Source organism: Ahaetulla prasina, chromosome 8 (genome assembly GCF_028640845.1).
Source record: "Ahaetulla prasina isolate Xishuangbanna chromosome 8, ASM2864084v1, whole genome shotgun sequence".
Lineage (NCBI taxonomy): Eukaryota > Metazoa > Chordata > Lepidosauria > Squamata > Colubridae > Ahaetulla > Ahaetulla prasina.
This window is the reverse complement of record NC_080546.1, coordinates 15,972,027-15,994,845: the sequence shown is the minus strand read 5'-3', so window position 1 is coordinate 15,994,845 and position 22,819 is coordinate 15,972,027. Positions and strand designations below refer to the sequence as shown.

At 42.3% G+C, this 22,819-nt stretch overlaps 1 protein-coding gene across 7 annotated transcripts in view; it reads right to left on the bottom strand.

Annotated features, from left to right (window-relative positions):
• Window positions 1-3,699: 3,699 nt before the first annotated feature.
• Window positions 3,700-22,819, bottom strand: part of ARHGAP24 (Rho GTPase activating protein 24) — a 527,216-nt gene continuing 508,096 nt past the window's right edge. For all 7 annotated transcript variants that reach the window (XM_058192081.1, XM_058192079.1, XM_058192078.1 and 4 more), the window contains 3 exons: window positions 21,775-21,896; window positions 11,668-12,739; window positions 3,700-4,793 (listed from right to left, as the gene is read on the bottom strand). In XM_058192081.1, the coding sequence (XP_058048064.1) occupies window positions 4,550-4,793; window positions 11,668-12,739; window positions 21,775-21,896 (1,438 nt within the window). In that variant the 3' untranslated portion in view covers window positions 3,700-4,549. The remainder of the gene's footprint in view (window positions 4,794-11,667; window positions 12,740-21,774; window positions 21,897-22,819) is intronic.

Below are 22,819 nucleotides of genomic sequence, written 5' to 3'. Positions count from 1 at the left end.
GGCCCAGTAGGCCCATTTTTTTCTCTCACCTGGCTCCAGAGCCTCTCTATGAGTCTGGGGAGGGCGAAAACAGCCTCCCCCCTGAGGCCTTTCAGAGGCCAAATATGGCCCGTTTCCCAACTTCTGGTTGGACAGGAAGTGACTTGTTTGCTGTCCCCAGCCTCCAGAGACTCCTAGAGAGGCCAGAGCTGAGCTTGCGTGCCCACTGATATGGCAACGCATGCCTCCTGTGGCATGCATGACATAGGTTCACCATCATGGATATATATTGTGGGATGTCTCAGTCGTCAAGCATATCAAGTTGTAAGGTGCCTCATCTATCAGAAGAATCACCGCCTTGATGTGGTTTTTTTGGAATGAAGGTAGTCCTCACTGAATAACCAGTTGCTTAATGACCATTACCAAGTTACAATGGACACCCCGCCCTGAACAGTTACTTATGATCTGTCCTCAAAGTGACAACTACCTCAGCAGTCACAATTGCAGTTTGGGTGCTTGGCAATCCGTTCACAAATTTTGACTGGTTGCATAACCCATAGCCATGTGACCATGATGTGTGACTTTTTTTTTGCTTTCCAGCAAAAATAAAAACAAAAAAAAACCCCCACCCTTTCAAGAGAATGGATTTGCTTAAGGACCATCATTACCATGGGAACAAGAATCAAGAAAAAAAGGGATGTACACTCGGCATACCTCACTTAACATCCACTTCACTTAGCGATGGAAGTTGTAGCCCCATTGTGGTTGCAAGTGAAGTATTAGTATTGTTCTATAAAACCCTAGTAAGGCCACACCTGGACTGGGGGCTGGACTGGGAGTCCTCCAAGGTCCTTTCCAGCTTGCTTGCTTACTTATTTATTTTCATTCATTCATTCCAAAATCACCATTTGTGATATTTCTCAGCTGGCTTTCAACAAGCAGAAGGAGGGAATGGGGAAGCCAGATTTGTTTAACCATCTCCGTGTCAGAGATGGTATTCAGCAGGTTCTGACCAGTTCAGACGAACCCGTAGCGGAAATTTTGAGTAGTTCAGAGAACCGGTAAATACTGGCTGGCCCTGCCCCCATCTCTTCTCTGCCTCCGGAGTCTCAGCTGATCAGGAGGAAATGGGGATTTTGCAGTAACCATCCCCTGGAGTAGGGAGGGACTGGAGATTTTACAGTATCTTTCCCCTGCGATGCCCACCAAGCCATGCCCACAGAACCAGTAGTAAAATTTTTTGAATCCCACTACTGGTCCATGTGATTCAGTAAATGACTTAAGTGATTTGCTTAACAACCATAGCAAAAAAAAAAAGGATGTAGACTCGGCACACCTCATTTAACATCCACCTCACTTAGCGATGGAAGTTCTAGCCCAATTGTGGTTGCAAGTCAAGGACTTGCGGGATCTGTCCTCTTGGACAACATTTTCTCTAAGATCTGGATGGCTCCAAGCTGCTGTTAATTAGAAGAGCCATGAAGAGCTGCCTCTTCACTCAGGACTTTGGGAAGAGAGAGTGATGCTCCTCACTTCATTCATTCTTCATTCCAAGAACTCTTGTCGTTCTTGTCATCTTTTGTTTTATTTTAACTTTCCCCCCATTTTATTAGTTTTACTAGCTGGACGCCCATGCTTCGCTGTGAAACTATGTGATCGAGCATGATAAATTGACACTTAAAGCCTGAAACTTAATGTAGAATGTGTAACTCTGAGCTCAACTCAGAGCAGTTGGAACAGAAGGGGAGTAGAATGTCCCAGCCTGCAGGCTGGATGAGTCACACACTGGCTACACCCACGCCCGGTTTAGCGAAGGGGTAGCATTAGAGCGTTTTAATATAAGGCAATTGGCAGTTGGTACAGAGTTCCTTTCAGGTGGGGAGGGGGAGTAGAATGTCTAACTCCTTAGCATCAGAGCGTGTGAATATAAGGTAACTGACAGTTGGGACAGAGTTCTTTTCAGGTGGGGAGGGGGAGTAGAATGTCTAACTCCTTAGCATCAGAGCGTGTGAATATAAGGTAACTGACAGTTGGGACAGAGTTCTTTTCAGGTGGGGAGGGGGAGTAGAATGTCTAACTCCTTAGCATCAGAGCGTGTGAATATAAGGTAACTGACAGTTGGGACAGAGTTCCTTTCAGGTGGGGAGGGGGAGTAGAATGTCTAACTCCTTAGCATCAGAGCGTGTGAATATACCACTGTCTATGAAATACTAATGCTCTGATGGTCATTTTGAAAAATCCTTTCTTAGCAAGCGCCTAGAAGCCAGTGGTGGGTTTCACTTACCTTTGCTACTGGTTCACTTGCATGTGCATGCTTGCTTTGCTTGTGCACCACTTCTGCGCATGTGCAGAGCGTATTTGAGGATGTCTGGGCGGGTGGGCGGTGTCTCCCTCTGCCGCTACTACTGGTTCACCTGAACCGGGGCAAACCAGTAGCAACCCACGACTGCTAGAATCTTAGAGGAATATACCTGTCAAATTTCAAATTTGTAGGCTCTGGAGATTTTGTGATGAGTGAGTGGTATTTCGCTTATATATATATAGATTGTAATTTCTTCATTTTTCTTGTGACAAAACTTATGACTGTTGCAGCATTCCCATGGTGACGTGATCAAAATTCAGACGCTTGGCAACCGGCTCATAGTTATGATGGTTGCAATGCCCCCAGGTCAAGTGATCCCCCTTTTGCGATCTTTGGACCATCAATGAGTCAATGAGGAAGCCAGATTCACTTAACAACCCTGTTACTCACTTAACAACTGCAGCAATTGGCTTAGCATGTTGTAAAATGGGGCAAAACTCATTTGAAAACCTTTTTTGCATAGCAGCAGAAATGCTGGGCTCCATTGTGGACGTAAGTTAAGGACTACATTTTATCAGCTCTATTAGAATATGGTGAAAGTCTGGTTTGTTTTTGTTTTTGTTTTGTCCCCTGAGGTTTCAAAAAGGCTATCCTTTGGTACAAGTCAGTCAGTCAGTTGGATAATGATCCGATTTTTGTCAGGATTGTGATATAGTTAAAAACTATCTTCTCTCCCTAAGGCAGCGGTTGTCAACCTGTGGGTCACGACCCTGTTGGGGGTCGAATGACGATTTACCAGGGGTCGCCCAAGACCATCGAAAATATGGGAAGTATACTTGCGAGTCGAAGAATCGCGCTTCAATGGTTGACTCCACAAGCCAGCTGCAGGCTCTTCAAATCACTAGCCGAATTCGGCTTCAGGCGCGATGAATTAAAAAAGAGAGAAATCTTTGCTCTGATGTCTCCCTCTCAAGCCAGCTGCAATCACTCCCAATCGCTAGCCTAATCTGGCTTCAGGCGCGATAAACTTAATAGGGGAGGAGTTTCCGCTTTAATGCCACCGTCCTCAAGGCAATCACAAGCAGTTCAGATCGCTAGCCAATACGGCTTCAGGCGCGATAAATTCAAAATGAAAATAATTTTACGGTTGGGGGTCACCACATTGTGTGGAATTATATTAAAGGGGTCACAGCACTATAAAGGTTGAGAACTAGTGCCCTAAGGTCACCCACTCCCAGAATCCAGTGCAAATTATGCATATAATTAATGTTTGACTCTCGAGGGTACAACGCAGTGACCATAGGAGAGATTTTTGAAGATGTAAGTGCACAGGTCAGGATTGACAGCTTATAAATGAAATATTAGAAACACAAAGAAAAAAAAGGGGAAAAATAAAACAAACATAGTCGATGCTCATGTTCTATATTTATAAAATTATTTACAGGTTTTTTTCCCCGCTTTCTGGGATTTTTTTTTCTTTTTCTTTTTGGTCATGGGCAACTCAATTGGCATAAACAGCACAATCACACAATACCATTTTTTTTTGTTTTGCTTGTTTTAATAGCTAACATTTTATATATATACACACGCAAAGACACAGACTCGTTGTGTGACGGTGTGTGTGTATAAATATACATATATATTATATATATATATATATTATATATATAATTAATTCTGCAGTGACAGGGCAACCGAAGAAGGGGAAAATAATATACAAAATTAGCTGATTATAACACAAGGCCCAAAAATAGCTTACTATGTTAAGTGCAAGGGAGAAAAAGCTGGATTGCCATGAAGTTTAACATTTGACAGTTTAAATATAAGACTTGCATTAAAATAATCTTTTGCCTCTTTCTATCGTACGCGCAACCCCCCCTTCCCGTCCCACATAACCTATTTAAAATCTATATGCCAAAAGCCTGCAGTAACACTTAACAGTAGCATGATGATGGATTGAGGAGCAAGGATTTCTCAATTGAGAAACAACTTGCAGACGAATGGTTGGGTTGATGCAGTCATGAAGAGTGGAGGTCTCATAACATTACATTGAGTGCTAGCCTCAGTCAGGTGACCAGTCACCTGTTACAATAAAACAGTGTTTCTCAACCTTGGCAACTTGAAGCTGCGCGGCCGTCAACTCCCAGAATTCTGGGAGTTGAAGGCCGTGCACCTTTAAGTCACCAAGGTTGAGGAACAATGCAATAAAATACCACACTATCCTCTTCCCAGAATCCCACAGTCTTTGCTGCTCGGCAGGAACAGCCCTCACTGGATCCATATGGTGTTCCCTCGGTCTGTCCTCCGCGGCTCAACCGTCAGTTCCCCAAACGTTGAGAAAAACTGTTCCATCTCCTTCTGCAACATGTCGTTCCGTTTCTCCGCGTCATCTTTGGCCCGCTCGGCATTGCGCATTTTGATCTCAACCATGGTAAACTTCTTCTTCTCTTGATCCAGTTCGTCGTGGAGGTTCATCATTTCAGTCTCCAGAGAGAGATTCCGCTGTTCAAGGCTGGGAACGGAAAGTAGGGAACGGGTGAGACAAAAGCTGAAGATTACTTGAACAGATTTCTCAGTTTGCTATCTTGGTAAATCAGCAGACAGAGAACTTCTGCAGACTCTGCTCACTTGTTTGACTCTACTTTGGTATCTTCTTAGGAATATAAATCTAGGTGGACTTTGTGGAGAGCTTGGTGTTCTCTGAGCTTGGTTGTTTTCTTGCAGATGTTTAATTACCCAATTAGGTAATATCATCACTGCTAGAAGGGACTGAGATTTGCTCTCTGTTTATGTACAAGTGGCTAGCACTGATGATGTTACCCAGTTGAGTAATGAAACATCTGTTAAAAAAACAACCAAGATCATAAAGCACCAAGAACACCACAGTTCAACTGGGAGATATAAATATTTTCTTCTATTGGTCTCCTATATGACTCTGGGTACCTTACAGGATAAAAAAATACAAAGTTTATGGCCTGTTACTCCTTGTGTTTTTATTCACGTCTGTTTTCTTTTTTTCTTTTAGGGGTATTTTGATCTTGATTTAATTTTCCCCCCTCTTTGTCCTTTGTGATTGTTTTAGACACCTGAATCTCAAAATACCTTGCTGTAAGTTTTCTTGGTAGTCAGAAGAGTTTTAATAAAATAATAGGGAGGGAGGGAGGGAGAAAGGAAGGAAATGAAGGAAGGGAAACAGGAATGATTGAAGGAACTAGATCAGTGGTGGGTTTCTACCTGTTCACCATGGTTCGGGCGAACCGGTAGCGATGGTGGCGGGAGGCTCCACCCACCTGCCCATATGTCATCACGGATGCTCTGCGTGTGTGCAGAAGGTTCTGTACAGGTGCAGAAGCGCCGCGCATGAGCTCACAAACTGGTAGCGAAGGTAAGTGAAACCCACTACTGAACTAGGTATGTCTATTCTGATGAGCAGAAGGATTAGGAGTGATATGATAGCTGTCTTCCAATATTTGAGAGGCTGTTACAGAGATGAAGGAGTCATTCTCCAAAGCAGCTGAGGACAGGACAAGAAATAACGAGTAGAAGATCATTAACGAGAGATCCAACCTAGAAGTAAAGAGAAATTTCCTGACAGGGAGAACAATTAATCAGTGAAATGATTTGTCTCCAGAAGTTGTGAGTGAAGAAATCTGAAATCCATTTGTCCAGAATGGAATAAAATCTCTTGCCATGAGAAAGGGGTTGGACTAGGTTGGACTAGAAGACTTCCAAGGTCCCTTCCAACCCTGTTAGTCTATGTTCTAAGGGAGAAAGGAAAGCTTTCATTTCATTGATGGCTTTCTAAGTGTTACTGAACAACATGGGCACAAGATGCCAGCATCCGTTAAACAGAAATCATATGTGGCTATGAAAGGGGACAAAGGAAGCACTTTTGCCAATAAATCCCTTTAGTTAAAAATGTTTTGTATACTTAACTATAGTGCCAGTCCTTTTGTTAATTTATTCACAGAAAAAATAGCAACTGGAATTGAGTATGTCTAGTTTAATGAAAAGAAGGACTAGGGCGGGGTGACATGATAGCGGTGTTCTGATATCTCAGGGGTTGCCACAAAGAAGAGGGAGTCAAACTATTCTCCAAAGCACCTGAGGGTAGAACAAGAAGCAATGGGTGGAAACCAGGGGTGAAATGCTCCCGGATTGGAGGGGATCGCGCGATCCAGTAGCGATGGCAGCTGCTGGTTCGGAGGACCGGTAGCAAAAATCCCTGGCCCCGCCCCCCTGCCTCTGCTGAGCCGCGCCATCTGCAGAGGGTTTTTTTTTTACTTTTAAAAGCCGGTTTTGCTTCAGCAGAAACAGGCTTTTAAAAATAAAAAAACAGCAGAACCTTACTTGTACTCTTATTTGTAGAAAACATGTTTTCTACAAGTAAAAGTAGAGATTCTAAGGCACTTACCTGATTACTGATGAACGCATGGCCACAGCCCGAAAGCAGTTTCAGTTTCAGCCAGACAGCATCAATCGCTCAGCTAATCTATTTCCTTGGTGTGGGTGTGTCCTGTTTGGGTGGGGGCTTGGTTGTGCTCAGATTAATGTGAGTTGCAGGGGGACCCCCAGCCAATCAGAGCACCAAAAAACTCCCATCCAATCGGAGCACAGCCAAGCTCCCACCCAATCAGTTCAAACCCCCACTAGCAGTTAAAAAGGAAGAAACAGCTGCAATCACACATTACTCCCAGAAGCACGAAGCTGAAGCCTGAAGATGACGAATGAGACTTCGTCGAAACGTCGCCAAGACACTTCCAATTTTACGCGGGAGAAAACCCGAATAACCAAAGACCTACATATATATATATATATATATATATGTATGTATGTATGTATGTATGTATGTATGTATGTATGTATGTAAGTAAGTATGTATGTATGTATGTGTGTAAGTATGTATGTATTTCTGAAGTCTACTTTCTGATGCTGTAGCTATGAACACCTACCAGCATATTTTGCTGAATAAAAATGCTTATTTATAAGCAAGATTTTCATACTCCCAAATAATTAGATTTCTTCTTATCATACCGGAAAGACGGCCATCAGATATTTATTACTTATGACCATGCATGTAAAGCAATTGCCCTAACATAAACTACTCCATTATTAAATCAGATATTCAGTGATAGTAGAAACTCTATTTTAAAATAAAACTCTCTTGCAAAGATAAGAAAGAGGAAATGGATGTAAACAAGGTCAGTAGCAAATCCTTACATGAATGCATACATTTTCTGCTATTATGTTAGGTGCAATTTTATTGCAACTGCCATTTGAATGACTGGTATGAAAAATATATTGCAATACTTGAAAAGAAGCATCTTATGAACAAGTATTTCACAGATTTCAGGAGTAGGTTTTTTTTTTTAATGTTATGGGGAATGGAAAACAAGGAGGACTGCCAATGTCATTATTTAGTGCAGGAATTATGTCACTGTTTTCTCACTAACTACCCATCAATTTTGGACTTGGCTAGACTTCAGAATATAGCAGTGAGTTCTACCTACGTTTCCTGAATGTTTATATGCTTAATAAGGCATAAACAAACATATTTATTGCAGGCCAGTTTTTTTAAAATTATACTGACTCATCATTTTGCCTTTTTAAAATATTTACGCTAAGGTCTTATGCTGTGCAGTCTTACGAATATTTCCAGACAAAATTGTATGCATTGAGACAATTCTTCTACTGCTCAGCTCAGGAGAGACAAGCTCTGGTTACATCTTAAATATATCTTACATACTCCAGAATAATGAATATCTATCCAAAATATGTCCTTCCCCAAAACTCATGTACACAATTCATAAACTGATCATGAAGAAAGCATAGTTCCCTATTCCAGGGGTCGGCAACCTTAAACACTCAAAGAGCCACAATGGTGCTAACCGGAAGCCCCCCGTTCAATTCTGGAGCTGACTGAAAGTCCGGTTCCCCCACAATAGAGTTTCCTCCTAACATGGTGTCCTTTTTCCTCTACTGACTGGAAGTCCGGTTCCCCCACCATAGAGTCTCCTCCTAGTGCAGCATCCTTTTTCCTCTTCCTGTCCTAACCGAAAGTCCTATCGATTGTGGAGCCAACCAGCAACAGGGAGCCACAGCAGAGGGATGAAAGAGCCACATGCGGCTCCAGAGCCGCAGGTTGCTGACCTCTGCCCTATTCTATGATCATGATGTAACAATGTGTGATTCAGTCAGATCGATGTGCTCACAATTAACCAGATACCAAGGAAGAAAAAAATCCATTCCTCTTTCTAGTAGTTGAATAGAATATATTGACCATCCAAAATCCACCACCAAGTTTCTTTCCCCATCTAGATTACTGCCAGGATGTTAGAAGTAGAAACTCAGAAGCTCAGATGTACATAAATAAAAAAAAAAGAATAAAAAGAAACATGGAACCCAACTATAAAAGTTGTGTCTAATTAGTTACATTTTAGTATTTATCTTTGCTAAAAATCTAACTAGAGCCCAAGCTTATCACACAAGTAGTGACTGGAAGGAGACTAGAAAAATTACATGGGTTCTCCATCACAGGCAGGATAAGCTCAGGATACAATTTTTTTAAAACTTTTTTATTTATTTATTTTATTAGAACTTTATCCTGTCTTTATTATTTTACATAGAATAAAAGGGCATTCAGCAGGAAGCTTGTCCCCTTGACTATGATTAAAGTATATGTAGCTTGCCAACCACAAGGGGTTGGCAACTGTCTTAAAGATCCTTAAATCCAAATCAAAGCAACGCCACGAGAATAGAAAATTATCTTTGTCCTATGTAACCGTAACTAGAAACACGAAGGAAAAAGACAAGCCAAGGCTTTTCCAGTGACGATAGAAAGCTTGTTTTAAGAACCCAACAGAACAAGGATTGGATAGGATTGCAGACGACAATGGAAACCTATTGTTACCAAGACCAGAACTCACATTCTCTAGAGCAGGGGTCTCCAACCTTGGCAACTTTAAGACTCGTGGACTTCAACTCCCAGCAAAGCTGGCTGAGGAATTCTGGGAGTAGATGTCCACGAGTCTTAAAGTTGCCAAGGTTGGAGACCAGTGGTGGGATTCAGCCAGTTCGCACCTATTCGGGAGAACCGGTTGTTAACTTTCTAAGCAGTTGTTGGAAGAAATCTTACTTTGTTTTTTTCCACTTTACAGGCCTAATCCTGTAAGGAAGGCAGGAAGGAAACATTCTGGTGGTGTTTCTAGCCTAATCTTTATTGCCCTGCTTACAGAAACTGCCTCTCTGGTTAACCCTTATTACATTGTAACAGCTACAACGTGAGTGACGTTGAGTTAGCCATGCCCACACAGTCACATGACCATCGAGTCACGCCTACCCAGCTGGTCATTAGGGCAGAGATCCGGTTGTTAAATTATTTGAATCCCACCACTGTTGGAGACCCTTGCTTTAGAAGTCACTTACTTATATGTTCTGTTGCTCAGAAATTTTAAGCTCCTCCCAATGCAATTTTTTACTTTTTTTTTTTTTAAAAAACTGCGTCTTTACTGGCCCCAGCTTTACACAGAACCATCTCATGACTGAAACGTTAAAGTCCTTTTTATGAGGCTCATTTGCAATTTTCCATAAAGAAAGCAAAGCCCCCCCCCCCCGCTCCCCTCCCCCAAGCTCATTAAAACCTTGCTATGAATCTGAAGCAGCGATCTTTAGAGAGGGACTTTTCCACCGACTGGAAAAGTCATTTCTTTTTCCAAATGTCTTGAGTGCTGTCCCACCGGCATCCCACAAAATAAATTGTGGTATTCATTAGTATTCGTGCCAGAGTTTTTAGATTACTTGGTGGCAGAATGGAAGATGTGAGTGATGTATAATCCTCTAAGAGATAAATTAAGCTAAATGCTGACCTTTTTTACCTCTTTGTCTCATTGTTCATGCAGTGCTTTATGTCATTGCATGTATAATTTAAATTATTCCCCCACTCCCCTTTCATCTATCTGAAAGGCCCCTGTGTGCCACAATTCTAACTCACCTGACTACAGGTAGTTCTTGCGTAACCAGTGCCCTGTTTAGAAACCGTTTGAAGTTACAACGGTACTGAAAAAGTAACTTTACGACCAATCCTCACACTTACGACTGTAGCAGCATCCTGTGGTGGGCCCATGATCCCAATTCATACGTTTCATAGCTGGCTTCTCGCAAGCAGAGTCAATAGAGAAGTCAGCAGTGAAATCACAAGTTGCAACCACACGATGTCTTGCTTAATGACCAGGGCTCTTTTGCTTAAGAACCGAAGTGGAAGTGACATGGTAAATCTAAGTACTGTCACGTGACAAAGTTGCCAGTCTCAATTATGGTCATTAAGCAAAGACCATTTGTAGTAAATAATATATTGGCATTTCCTCTCTTTGGTCGGGAAGAAATACAAACAACTCAAATTAAATTGTTTGTATTCAAAACAATTTTGAATTGTTTGATGTTCAACAGAGGTGTGTCATGTTAGTTGTGTGACGGCATCAGTATCATATAAAAGCCACGTTCGCAACCCTTACCTGTGAATACCATCCCAATGCAGGGCAATTGAAGAAGGTAGCTTTGGTTAATCATAATAATAATAATGTATATTTAGTTCAACAAAAGATAGTAAGATTTATTGAAAACTAGCTGTGTGTAGACCAAATGGATTCCTTCCTTCCTTCCTTCCTTCCTTCCTACCTTCCTTCCTTCCTTCCTTTTCCTTCCTTCCTTCCTCTCTCTCTCTCTCTCTCTCATTCATTCATTCATTCATTCCATATTTCTAAACCATATAACAGGTGCTGATGCTTGGCACTACTGATTTATGTTCTACGAATTGGAACACTAGATCTACAGTGTGTGATCTAGATGAGGCAACCTGGAAAAGGGACTTAAGGACTTTTATTTAGTCTTTGATGCTGAGTTATGGCCACACTCTTAAAAAACACATGAGGCTAGGGAAAAAACTGAACTTGATGTACTTAAATGTAAATTATGTCGCCTTAATTTAATTCCCCATATGCTTAATAGTTTTCTCCATACGACCCATTAAAAATTAGAAATTGCTGGCAAGTTTTGGAAGGGCTCGGGTTGAAGCTGAAGTTTTTTGGGGGGATGATGTGCCGTTTTGGGGGCCGCGTCTGCGCCCCTGATCTAGGTGGGCCAATGGTCTCACTTGGTATAAGAACAATCTACCAGTTTGGTTGAAATTGAAGTTGGAATCTAACCCAGTGAACAATTCCTTTCCCTTTAAATATGAAACTACAGACAGGGATTGCTGTACTTCCAGCACTTCCTTGTAAACCAGTCTTCCCTAAACTGCTATACGCCAGAAACCCAGAAACTACTGTATGCCAGAAATCCCCAACCAGCCTAACCTTTGGCTTCAGAAATTTCTTCCGCTGAAATCTTACCTTTTTATCCTTGTTTCGTACTCCAGCTTTTGTTTCGTCATTTCCTGCTTTAAGCTGGAAACCAGGCTGTGCAAAGCACTGTGATTGCCTGTGTTGTTCACAAATGTTTCACTGTTGTCACTGCTGCTCGTAGCTCTGCTGCTTCGGCCCCCCACGCTTCTCCGATCAACTTTGCTCTCACACTCGGCCGGGTTCAGGAGATTGTCTGGTTGGGGCTCGTCTAAAACCGGGTCTTCAAAATTGCTCCCGTAAAAGTCTTGCTCAGGACACGTGGTGGTGGATGAGCGGCAGGAGTTGGAATGTTCGGGGAGGGATATTTCGCATGAGGACGTGGACCAAGTCGCACTGTCCACGCTCTGCTTATCTTCGGTATTCACTGCTGAGAACTGTTGGTGCACATTGTCGTAAGTGGAAAGTCTGTTGTGCTGGCCTGAGTCACTCATAGGCTCCTTTTGCTTGTTGTCTCTCAAGGTCACATACCCATTAGGCATCCAGCTCTGGCAACGGCTGTTCAAAGAGTTGCTGTGGGCATCGGTGCTGGAGATACCCATTCGTACCCCTCCGTTCGGCATGCTGTGCGTGCCCATTTTGGTTACTGGCCCTTTCAGAGAAGATGTTCTTCTGGTCTGCAAGGTACCGTTGGGTAGAGATGGCGATGTTTTCTCCTGGCTCTCCACAGAACTGCTGAAGGACCCGTTGGTGACTATGCCGCTACCTTTATTAAATGCCGGGTTTTTTTTCACCGTAAGGGGTGGACTCCTGGTCATGTCCAGTTTGTGAATGCTGTTCCTTGGACTGTTTGATTTGCTTCCGGGCTGAGCTGTAGGAGATCCATTGTCCACCATGGTTCTTTGAGGAGACTCAGGTTTGTCCCATGAACATCGCCGGACAGGGGATGACTCCTTGGTATTATTATTCTCTCTGTTCTGGAGCTGACCAATGATCACTTTCTTTTGGACCTCGTTGTTGTTATTGCAAACCTCCTGTCCGCTTTGAGACTCTGCATCTTTGGGAAACAACAGCTCATGTTCGCTTATCATCATGGACATTAATTGCTGGACCACCACAGTACCTAATAGAAAATAACACAAGCAAAACCAGGTTCAGCATGCCATAACTTTTGAAAAAGAAATGCTACATTTGCATATACTTTGCATCCAAGGTTATCTTTGTCAGAATATTCATGAACTGGGATAGGCATGGAATAGAACAGTCAGCCAATGTATAGGCATAGCAACTATGTCAGCCAATGAGGGCTGTTTGGGAGCTGAAACAGCTTGGAACCTGGGCATGGCTTAGGCTTAGGTCAACCTGCCCTGTATAGAGGAGGTTCTCTTTGTCTGTATTAAGCTTTGAGTTTGTCTGCTGAACTGAAACTAAGCACTTGCTTACAATCTCTCTGCTTGTGTTTTGCTTGTAACTGCTACCACGTTGGAAGAATCTGCTGTTGGTATTGTACATTTATTCATGTGTTATTATGTATATAAAGAAGTTAATGAATCCTGCTGAATCAATTATCTGTGTGTGCTTTCTGGAAGTGATTTCTGCAACAAACTCTGATAATCTTTGCATGAGATTCAATGTTTTGTAATGGGTTTATTTTCCAATGGGGGGAAAAAAAGGAGTCTTTCTCATCTAGAAAGTTCTGGCAATCCTTGTTTGTCATGAGCAAAGCACCAATGATGCAAGATCCAATCTGTGTTGGTCACCAAGGCCAGAGGTTTAGTCTTCCAAGTTTTCGGACTCATACTGAAGCCCATCCTCAGGGAACTTCTCTCCCTCATCAGGATGTTGAGTGAGAGAGGAATTCTCTGAGGAGGGGCTCCAACATGAGTCTGAAAGCTCAGAAAATTAAACCTCTGATCACAATAACTGACTCAGATTGGATCTTGCAACATTATCCTGGGATATGTATATTTTACGTCATTCATGAAAGCACTGATGTGTCAGACCTGGAAGCCGTCTTTTCCATTTGGGTCTTCAGGCCTGCCACATATTCTTCTGTCGTAAAATGGGAGGAGGGATTGTATAGCATATGGGTGATATGTATGTAGTCAAAATAACATTCCTTTCTCAGAGATTCAAGGACGCTTTGCCCTGGCACCTGGAGTCGGATGACTGGGAGGTGTCTCCAATTTCGATGGTGGATGATTGGACCATGTGATGGACATGTGGGTGGTGGGCAGGGTGGGGAAGACCTAGAAACTTTCAGATTTGGGTTTTCCAAGATGTGCCAATATGACATCTTCAATAAAAAGGAACTTTGAGGAACCTCAAGCCTTGGAGTTTTCTTTCGTTGGGGGTGTTACTTGGAACCCTGACATGATGATGTTTATATCACATAAAATAATCTTTGTGCAAAATACCGTAGGTTCTCTCTCTCTTCTCCCCCTCTCCCTCCCTCCCTTCCCTCCTTCCCTCCCTCTCCATCCATCCATCCATCCCACTTTAAGAAGAGAGCAACCTAGGAAAAGAAATGATCAGCATCTGATTGTATACCAAAATAACTCCATTAAAAAGTCCCATGATTTCCAGTGGTAAATGAAGTTTGACAGTCTGTCTTACTCTCCCAGCGAATGTTTTCCTGTAATTGGGTAGGAAGCAGTGAGTGTGAAGTTGAATCGAGACAGCCATTATCTCTTTAAATAGATTTTATTAAATTACTTTAAAAGGTAGGATAGATGGATAAATTTTTAAGGGCTGGCCCACTTCTTTTTGCTTTATCTGGAGACGAAGCCAACGCTGTATGCTGAGGGCATTGAAGAAAAAGCGACAAGAACTAAATATTGTTGACATACTTCACTTGCCTATAAATTAGTTACATTAAGTGGGGAAAAAACAGCATGAATCTTGATGCAGGATATGCTACTACAGACTAGATAAAAAGATGATCTATAGAACTTCAAAACAGCTGGACTTGAGTCCCTTCTGCTCTCGTTCTCATCTCTGATTCCATAATTTGCAAAATAAAAATCAATGTCTACAGTTTATACGCACCTGCAGGAGGTTCTCTGATCCCCTCTGTCATTCCCCCCAACACAGCTGCCGACAAACCCCCACCAAAGAAAAATGTTCACAATGGGAGAGATGCCAGAGCACGAAACATGTAGAAGTGTGGTGGCCTCAACAATCACCACCAGGCCCACAGATGTGGCAAGCATGGCCGATGTGGTAAGCACTGCTAGCAAGAAAAGCAAAGCCGGCACAGCCTGTTCCTCCAGGAACAAAATCAAAACAGGTCCAAATTCAGGATGAAAATGAAGTCCAGTCCAATCCAGGTTGGTGCTCACCTGGACATCTTCTAAACTTCTATAGAACTATGTAGCTATGAGGACAAGCCATCTGTGATTTCTACTCTCTCTCTCTCTCTCTCTCTCTCTCCCTCCCCCTCTCTTTCTTTCTCTTTCTCTCTACCTCTCTCTCTTTCTTTCTCTTCTTCTCTTTCTCTTCTCTTTCTTTCTCTCTCTCTCTTTCTCTCTTACTCTCTTCTTCTCTCTTCCTCCTTCTCCTCCCCATCTCTGTCTCTCTGTCTCTCTCCTCCCTCTTTCTCGCGCTCTTCCTCTCTCTTCTTCTCTTTCTTTCTCTTCCTCTCTTTCCTTATCTCTTTCTCTCTCTCTTCTTTTTCTCTTTCTCCCTCCCTCCCTCTCCCTCCCTCTTTCCTTCTCTTCTTCTCTCTCCCCCTCCCTCTTTCTCTCTCTCTTCCTCTCTCTTCTTCTTCTTGTCTCTTTCCCTCCTTCTCCCTCCCCATCTCTCTGTCTCTGTCTCTGTCTCTCCTATGTTTCCATTTTATTAATGCCACATTTATTCTAACTATGCACCAATATTAATGCCTGATGGTTGGACTAAAATCCTCAGAATCGTCATTGAAATTAGCCATACCGGTTTAGAATTCTGAAGGGTTGTAAGACAACGCAGCAGACTGAAGTCCATATTACGCAGGACAAACTCTATTCTTCTCGCCTCCCTGTTTAGCCCATACAACGTGACCCTCTATGCATTGCGCAGTATGCGAAAGATTCATTTTTCACATCAGAACAAAACAAGTAACCAAAGAAACCCTCGAGGAACTCCGGGAGAACACGGTGGGAGCAAAGCCACATGGAGCAGAGAGACGAATGGTCTAATTAGAGTTTTTTGAAGTTCACTTCCAGATGGCTGGAGGGTCACCTGCCCTAGAGGAGGTCCACCTCAGAAACCTTCGGAAAGAAGAGGATGAAACTCCCTGCCTCCCATTGCTACAAATTTAGTTTTGCTGACTGTTAACAGCATATTATAATGACAAGACCTGTAAAATTAATTTAATATCAATATAGATAAACACTCCGGAATGAAACCTTGAGCAGCCTCTAGAGTGCATCCCAATCTTCGAGTAGCGACTACGTTGCTGCCGGTATTATAAATCAAAGTGAATTCTAGGAAGTCAGGAGGGGCTGTCATTCGAGATGCAGGTAATGAATCGCCAGCCTGCTTTCTTCAGACGCTCCTGGAAACCAAGCAGCACGACTCCTTTTCTTTAATTTATGGAGCTTTCATGTGGAACATGGCAACTACCACTTCACAATCCTTCTCACCTTCTTCCATATTTCTCAAAATAAAATTAGGGCGGTGTTCTTTGAGTGGCCATTTTGAGCATATTTTCAAAATGTTTTTTTTATAGTATAAGCCAGGGGTGTCAAACTCGATTTCATTGAGGGGTGCATCAGGGTTGTGTTTGATCTCAGGGGACCAGGGTGGGCATGGCAGATTGGGCGTGGCCAGCTCAACATTACTCGTGTCAGGGGTGCCTGTAATGTTCTGCCAGGAAAACGGGCAGCTGGAGGGGTCGGCTGCTGACAGGTCACAACAGCCTAGTTCAGAATGATATATCCAGGTAATCATGGCGGAGCAGCGGCTGGTCAGGAAAACCACATATCTTAGCTGTTTTAGTAAAATGAGGGTCCAGTTCACTATACAGCCTGTCCTACTAAGTGGAGCAGTTGATTAATGTCCCACTTTCCAAAAAGCCACCACAACCAGACTGCTTACCTACACCAAATGCCAGGATAAATTAACAGGATCCATCTGGGCACAACTACTAGGATGTGATCTTTGCTTCTTTTAGTGGAAATTACCCTTGGGAAGCTGTAAAGACAACTGAGCTTCAAAATTCACCAGCTAGATTGAGCTACCAAGATGGATGTCCTTCTTTAAAAAAAAAAAAATCAAATGCGGATCAGGCCAATGGAAAATGGAAAGTTTGTAAGTTGCTGATTAAACTCTTCTTTCTCACGTGAATTGCAGAGTCATCTGCCTGCTCAGATTTATTTATTTATTTTTTATTTATTTATTTATTTTGTCAAACACAACAATATATATAAGTATAAGCATGAAATAACCACACAAAATGAATACAACCAAAGGGAACATTAGGACAGCAACGGTAGTCACGCTGGTGCTCTTATGCACACCCCTAACAGACCTCTTAGGAATGGGGTGAGGTCAACAGTAGACAGTCTTAGGTTAAAGTTTTGGGGATTTTGGGATGAGGCTATGGAGTCAGGTAGTGCATTCCAGGCATTAACAACTCTGTTACTGAAGTCATATTTTCTACAATCAAGATTGGAGTGGTTCACTTTAAGTTTGAATCTATTGTATGCTCATGTATTGTTGTGGTTGAAGCTGAAGTAGTCTTCGACAGGAAAGACATTGTAGCAGATGATTTTATGAGTTAATGTCAGGTCATGCCGAAGGCGGCATATTTCTAAATTTTCTAAATCCAGGATTTCAAGTCTGGTGGCATAAGGTATTTTGTTGCGATCAGAGGAGTGGAGGACTCTTCTTGTAAAATATTTCTGAACACGCTCAATTGTATTAATTGGGGGTAACACCTGGACAATCTGAACATCTGCAGGCACAAGATAGATATGCCCATTTTTTTTTCTTGCTACTTTAATGGGTTCAAAAGAGCCACGGTGGCACAGTGGTTAGAATGCAGTATTGCAGGGTATTTGTGCTGACTGCCAACTGCCTGCAATTTGGCAGTTTGAATCTCAAACTGGCAAACAGGCTCAAGGTTGATTCAGCCTTCCATCTTTCCAAGGTTGGTAAAATGAGGACCCAGATTGTTGAGGGCAAGAGGCTGACTCTGTAAACCACTTAGAGAGGGCTGTAAAGCACTGTGAAGCGGTATATAAGTCTAAGTGCTGTTGCTAAAATGCATCTAAGATGAAAACTTAGATCTGGATCTTTGGAAGCAATTGAAGTGTTTTAACTTTCATAATTAGACTTTAATATTGTGACAGGAATGTTAGAGACTTATCTAATTGAGAGCTGGGGAGTCTTTAGGTGTAGAAGGAAGGATTCCGGTTTTTAACTAGAATCCAGAGATCAGTTAAAGTTGGAATAGAAGCACAGAGTTTGACAGGATTGTTTAGATCACTAGATTCAACCATGTTCTCAGTGCAGGAATTTACACTCCTCTCAAATGTGTCTGGTTGAAGTCATCTAGCAAAGCAGAGACTACCACGTCCCTCTGGCATTGGTTCCACTTTAAAATTAATTTTCATGCACCGGTTCTTACATACATATTTAGAATTAATTCTAAGACTACCAATTTAGGGAGTCTACTAGAACTCAATTGAGTTCACAATTCTTCCAAGTCCCTTGTGTATTTATATTTATGTTTATTTATTTATCATCCCAGCAGCATAAAGCAATGGACAAGCTTGTTAATATTGATATTGTCAACCACTGAAATGTAAAACATTTCCCCCAGTATTCTAAATTACTAACAATGTGCAGGATATGCAGACCTGCATTCTGCCAACCCAGATCTAGTATTTTTCCAATGATGTCCAGCTGGAATCATAGATCCCTTGAGCTGGAAAGAGATATGTAGCAGTAAGAGAGACGGCAAAGCCAGAAGGACAATAATTTTATCCCTCCTGTTATCCTTAGAATCTGGCTTTCATTGTAAGGAATTGAATTCCATAATTGTAAAGAAATGGGAGAAGAAGGGATTATTTTAGTTGCTTTTGTTGTTATATATAATCACTGTCTGGATTATTTAAGTAACACTCAAATGAGAATATGAGAGACTTATGACTGTATGACTGTAACTTTGTTGCTTGTATCCTTATGATTTATATTGATATTGATTGTTTCCTGATTGCTTATTTGTACCCTATGACTATCATTAAGTGTTGTACCTTATGATTCTTGATAAACGTATCTTTTCTTTTATGTACACTGAGAGCATATGCACCGAAGACAAATTCCTTGTGTGTCCAATCACACTTGGCCAATAAAGAATTCTATTCTATTCTATTCTATTCTATTCTATTCTATTCTATTCTATTCTATTCTATTCTATTCTATTCTATTCTATTCTATTCCTATTCCTATTCCTATTCCTATTCCTATTCCTATTCCTATTCCATTCTATTTCTATGTGAACTACCTTATGAAGTAGTCCAGACAAGAGCCCAACCAGAATTACTAATTCTATCTTAACAGAATCTTGTAAGACTGAAAGTATTTTTCCGCTCATCTATGGAGATTCTCAGTCATTCAGGTTGTCTCAAAGATGCTTCTTCAAAAGGCAACTGGACTTTCTATGGTCTTCCTTGAGGATGTTTCACTTCTCATCGGAACCGACGAGACGCTTCTTGGATGACGAGCCAAACATCTTCAAGAAAAAGTTCAGTTGCCTTTTGAAACAGTACCCTTGAGATATTTCTCCATTCCTTTCATTTTACATTCTAGAAAACTAGGGAGGGCCCTGTTCTGACCTAGGCTTCCCCAGCAGCACAAAGCTGAGTCCTCGTCCTGATAAATTTACAGTGAATTCCTTTCCAGCAAAGTCTTTCCTCTCCCACAGTCTTTCAAGATAGTTCACAATTACTGAACTTTATCAGGCTTGGAGAGTGACTAGGCCAATATCTTTCAGATACCTCAATACCTGGCAAAATGCAGAAATGAATTAATTGTCTCCTGCAAACACCCCTCTCCTTTCGTTCCTCTTTTATTCCCTATGGGAAGGGCTCTTCATCGTCCATCTGTGGCCTTACTCCCAAGTCGACCTTTGTTCCTTAGCTGTTCCCTTTGTCTGGCGCACACTGGGAACATGCTCCAGCTGTTCGTCTGCCTCACTGATATCTGACTCCGAAGGCAGCTGATACCTATCATATGGCCCTGGCCGCCTCTCTGCCTCCAATGCAGAACCCTCATCAGAGCCTTCCCCAGACTCCAGGACTGGCCCATGTTCCTCCCCAACCTCCTCACTGCCCGAATCGGCTGCTAGCTCTGCTGGCCACTGGTGGGCCACAACAGGTCCCTTCTAACATATTTTCCACAACCGTCTTCCTTCTATGGGCTGAGATATCTTTTACACACCAGTTGGCGACTCCGTGCTTTTGCTTCCTATCTCCCAAGGTCATTCTCAGACACCATGACATAAGGGGTCCGCAATCCCCAAGCTGCAGCCCGCTCCCGGGCCTTGAGCCATTCTGAACCGGGCCATGGAAGTGGTATGTGAGCAATGGGTGAGTATGTGCGTGCATGCTCCATTTGTGCGAACAGTGATTGAATGCATGCACACTCTTTTTGTGCAAGCTTGCCTGCCCCTTGTGCAGAATTATTCCCACTGTTCTCTTCCCACGCCGCTTCGCAAAAATGGAAAAGTTGCGGAACTCTGCATTACGTTACCGCACAATGACATATAAGGTGCCCCCCCCCGGAAGAATAATTCTTCATGCTGTTTTTAACAATGTTTTATAAATGATGTGGAGTGGCTGTTCCAGTAGTGGGTTTCAAAAATTTTTACTACCTGTGGGCATTGCTTGGTGGGCATGGCAGGGGAAGGATACTGTAAAATCACCATTCCCTCCCTAATCCAGGGGAAAGTTACTGTAAAATCCCCATTTCCTCCCAATCAGCTGGGACTTGGGAGGCAGAGAAGAGATGGGGGAGGGGCCAGTCAGAATTTTTATTACCAGTTCTCTGAACTACTTAAAATTTCCGCTACCGGTTCTCCAGAACTGGTCAGAACCTGCTGAAACCCACCTCTGAGCTGTTCCAATAATTACCCGTTATTATATCTGGAGTTCATTATGTTTATTTCAATCTCTACAGCATTTAGACCAGCTCAGAAATTGGAAATGTATGGATTATTGCCTTTAAATCTTTCTTGTCTGTAGAAGCTCAAATGCTGAAATTAGATCTATTTTGTGATATGTAGCTGTTTTTCAGTGCGCGGGATGGATCCTTCAAGTTCAGTACAGGCAGTCCTCGACCTATGATCACAATTGAGCCCAAAATTTCTGTTGTTAAGTGAGACGTGTGTTAAGGTGTGGCTCAGGCTGTAAGAAGCCTGTTATTAAAACACAGCTGCCTGCAATTACTGCAGGTTCTAGCCCCACCAGGCCCAAGGTTGACTCAGCCTTCCATCCTTTATAAGGTAGGTAAAATGAGGACCCAGATTGTTGGGGGGGCAATAAGTTGACTTTGTAAATATACAAATAGAATGAGACTATTGCCTTACACACTGTAAGCCGCCCTGAGTCTTCGGAGAAGGGCGGGATATAAATGTAAACAAAAAAAAAGTGAGTTTTTCCCCATTTTACGACCTTTCTTGCCACCGTTGTTAAGTGAATCACTGCAGTTCATAAGTTAGTAACCCGGTCGTTAAGCGAATCTGGCTTCCCCATTTACTTTGCTTGTCAGAAGGTCGCAAAAGGGGGATCACGTGACCCCGGGACACCGCAATCATCATAAATATGAACCAGTTACCAAGCGTGTGAATTTTGATCACATGATCATAGGGATGCTGGAAAGGTCGTAACTGTGAAAAACGGTCATAAGTCACTTTTTCCAGTGCTGTTGTAACTGTGAACAGTCACTAAATGAATTGTTGTAAGTTGAGGACTACCTATAGTGGGTAGGAGAATTTTACAATTTTGCCCTGCCACCTAGCAAAAACATCATTTTCCAGTGTTTGTTTCAGGTAATTTCTATGCATTTAAGTAAGCATGAGAAAAGAATCTTCTACCCATGCTGTATCTTAATCTTTCAAAACACTTCATGGAATTTGGACAATTTGAATTATCGTTTTTATCCTCATCTACTTACCTTCCATGATTGTCAGAGGATCTTCTACTTTGGGACGGAGGATGTTGGGGCCAAACACGGTCGCCAGATTTTGCACACTCATTTTGTTGACTCCAGAATAGGACTGAACTTCATCCAGGAATCTATTCAGACATTCAAAGAACCAGGAGTAGGTAGGGCAGGAGGAGAGTCAAAGTCCAGGATTCAGTCACATATGATGACAGAATCTCATTAGATAACTTAAAGGTAAAGGTTACCCCGCACATACGTGCTAGTCGTTCCCGACTCTAGGGGGCGGTGCTCATCTCCGTTTCTAAGCCAAAAAGCCAGCTCTGTCCGAAGACGTCTCCGTGGTCATGTGGCTGGCATGACTAAACACCAAAGGCGCACAGAACGCTGTTACCTTCCCACCAAAGGTGGTCCCTATTTTTCTACTTGCATTTTTTACGTGCTTTCGAACTGCTAGGTTGGCAGAAGCTGGGATGAGTAACGGGAGCTCACCCTGTTACATGGCACTAGGGATTTGAACTGCTGAACTGCCGACCTTCTAATCAACAAGCTCAGCATCTTAGCCACTGAGCCACCGCGTCCTTATTCTCATGAGATAGATCACGCTAAATAGAATTAGGAATCGCATACATAAATTCTCTTGGTCTACCTCTCCTATTGTCTGGAGCTGCTTTTATATTAGAAGTGGAGAAAAGACACAGAGAATATCTTTGGTGGAGAAATGGAGAAAGACAGATAATTCCTGGAGGACAGAACAGAAGATTTAAAAAAAACTTATTCTCCAAGGATTGATCTGGTTCTCATTTGCTGTTATCTTTGAAACACGCATTGGTGCAATTGATTATATTTTGTCTACTTTAGTCCACAGAAAATTTCCTTGCTTGAATTTGGAAGAAAAGAAAAGAAATGAAATATAAAGACAAAAGGAAACAAAAATAAAAACTAGAAGAGCATCAGAAAGTTTTGGCTAGACTCCAAGAATAACTACTGTTCTTCACCCACTTCTACCTACATTCTTGCCCTCCTATTCATGTTTTCTCTATATTTGTTCATATGG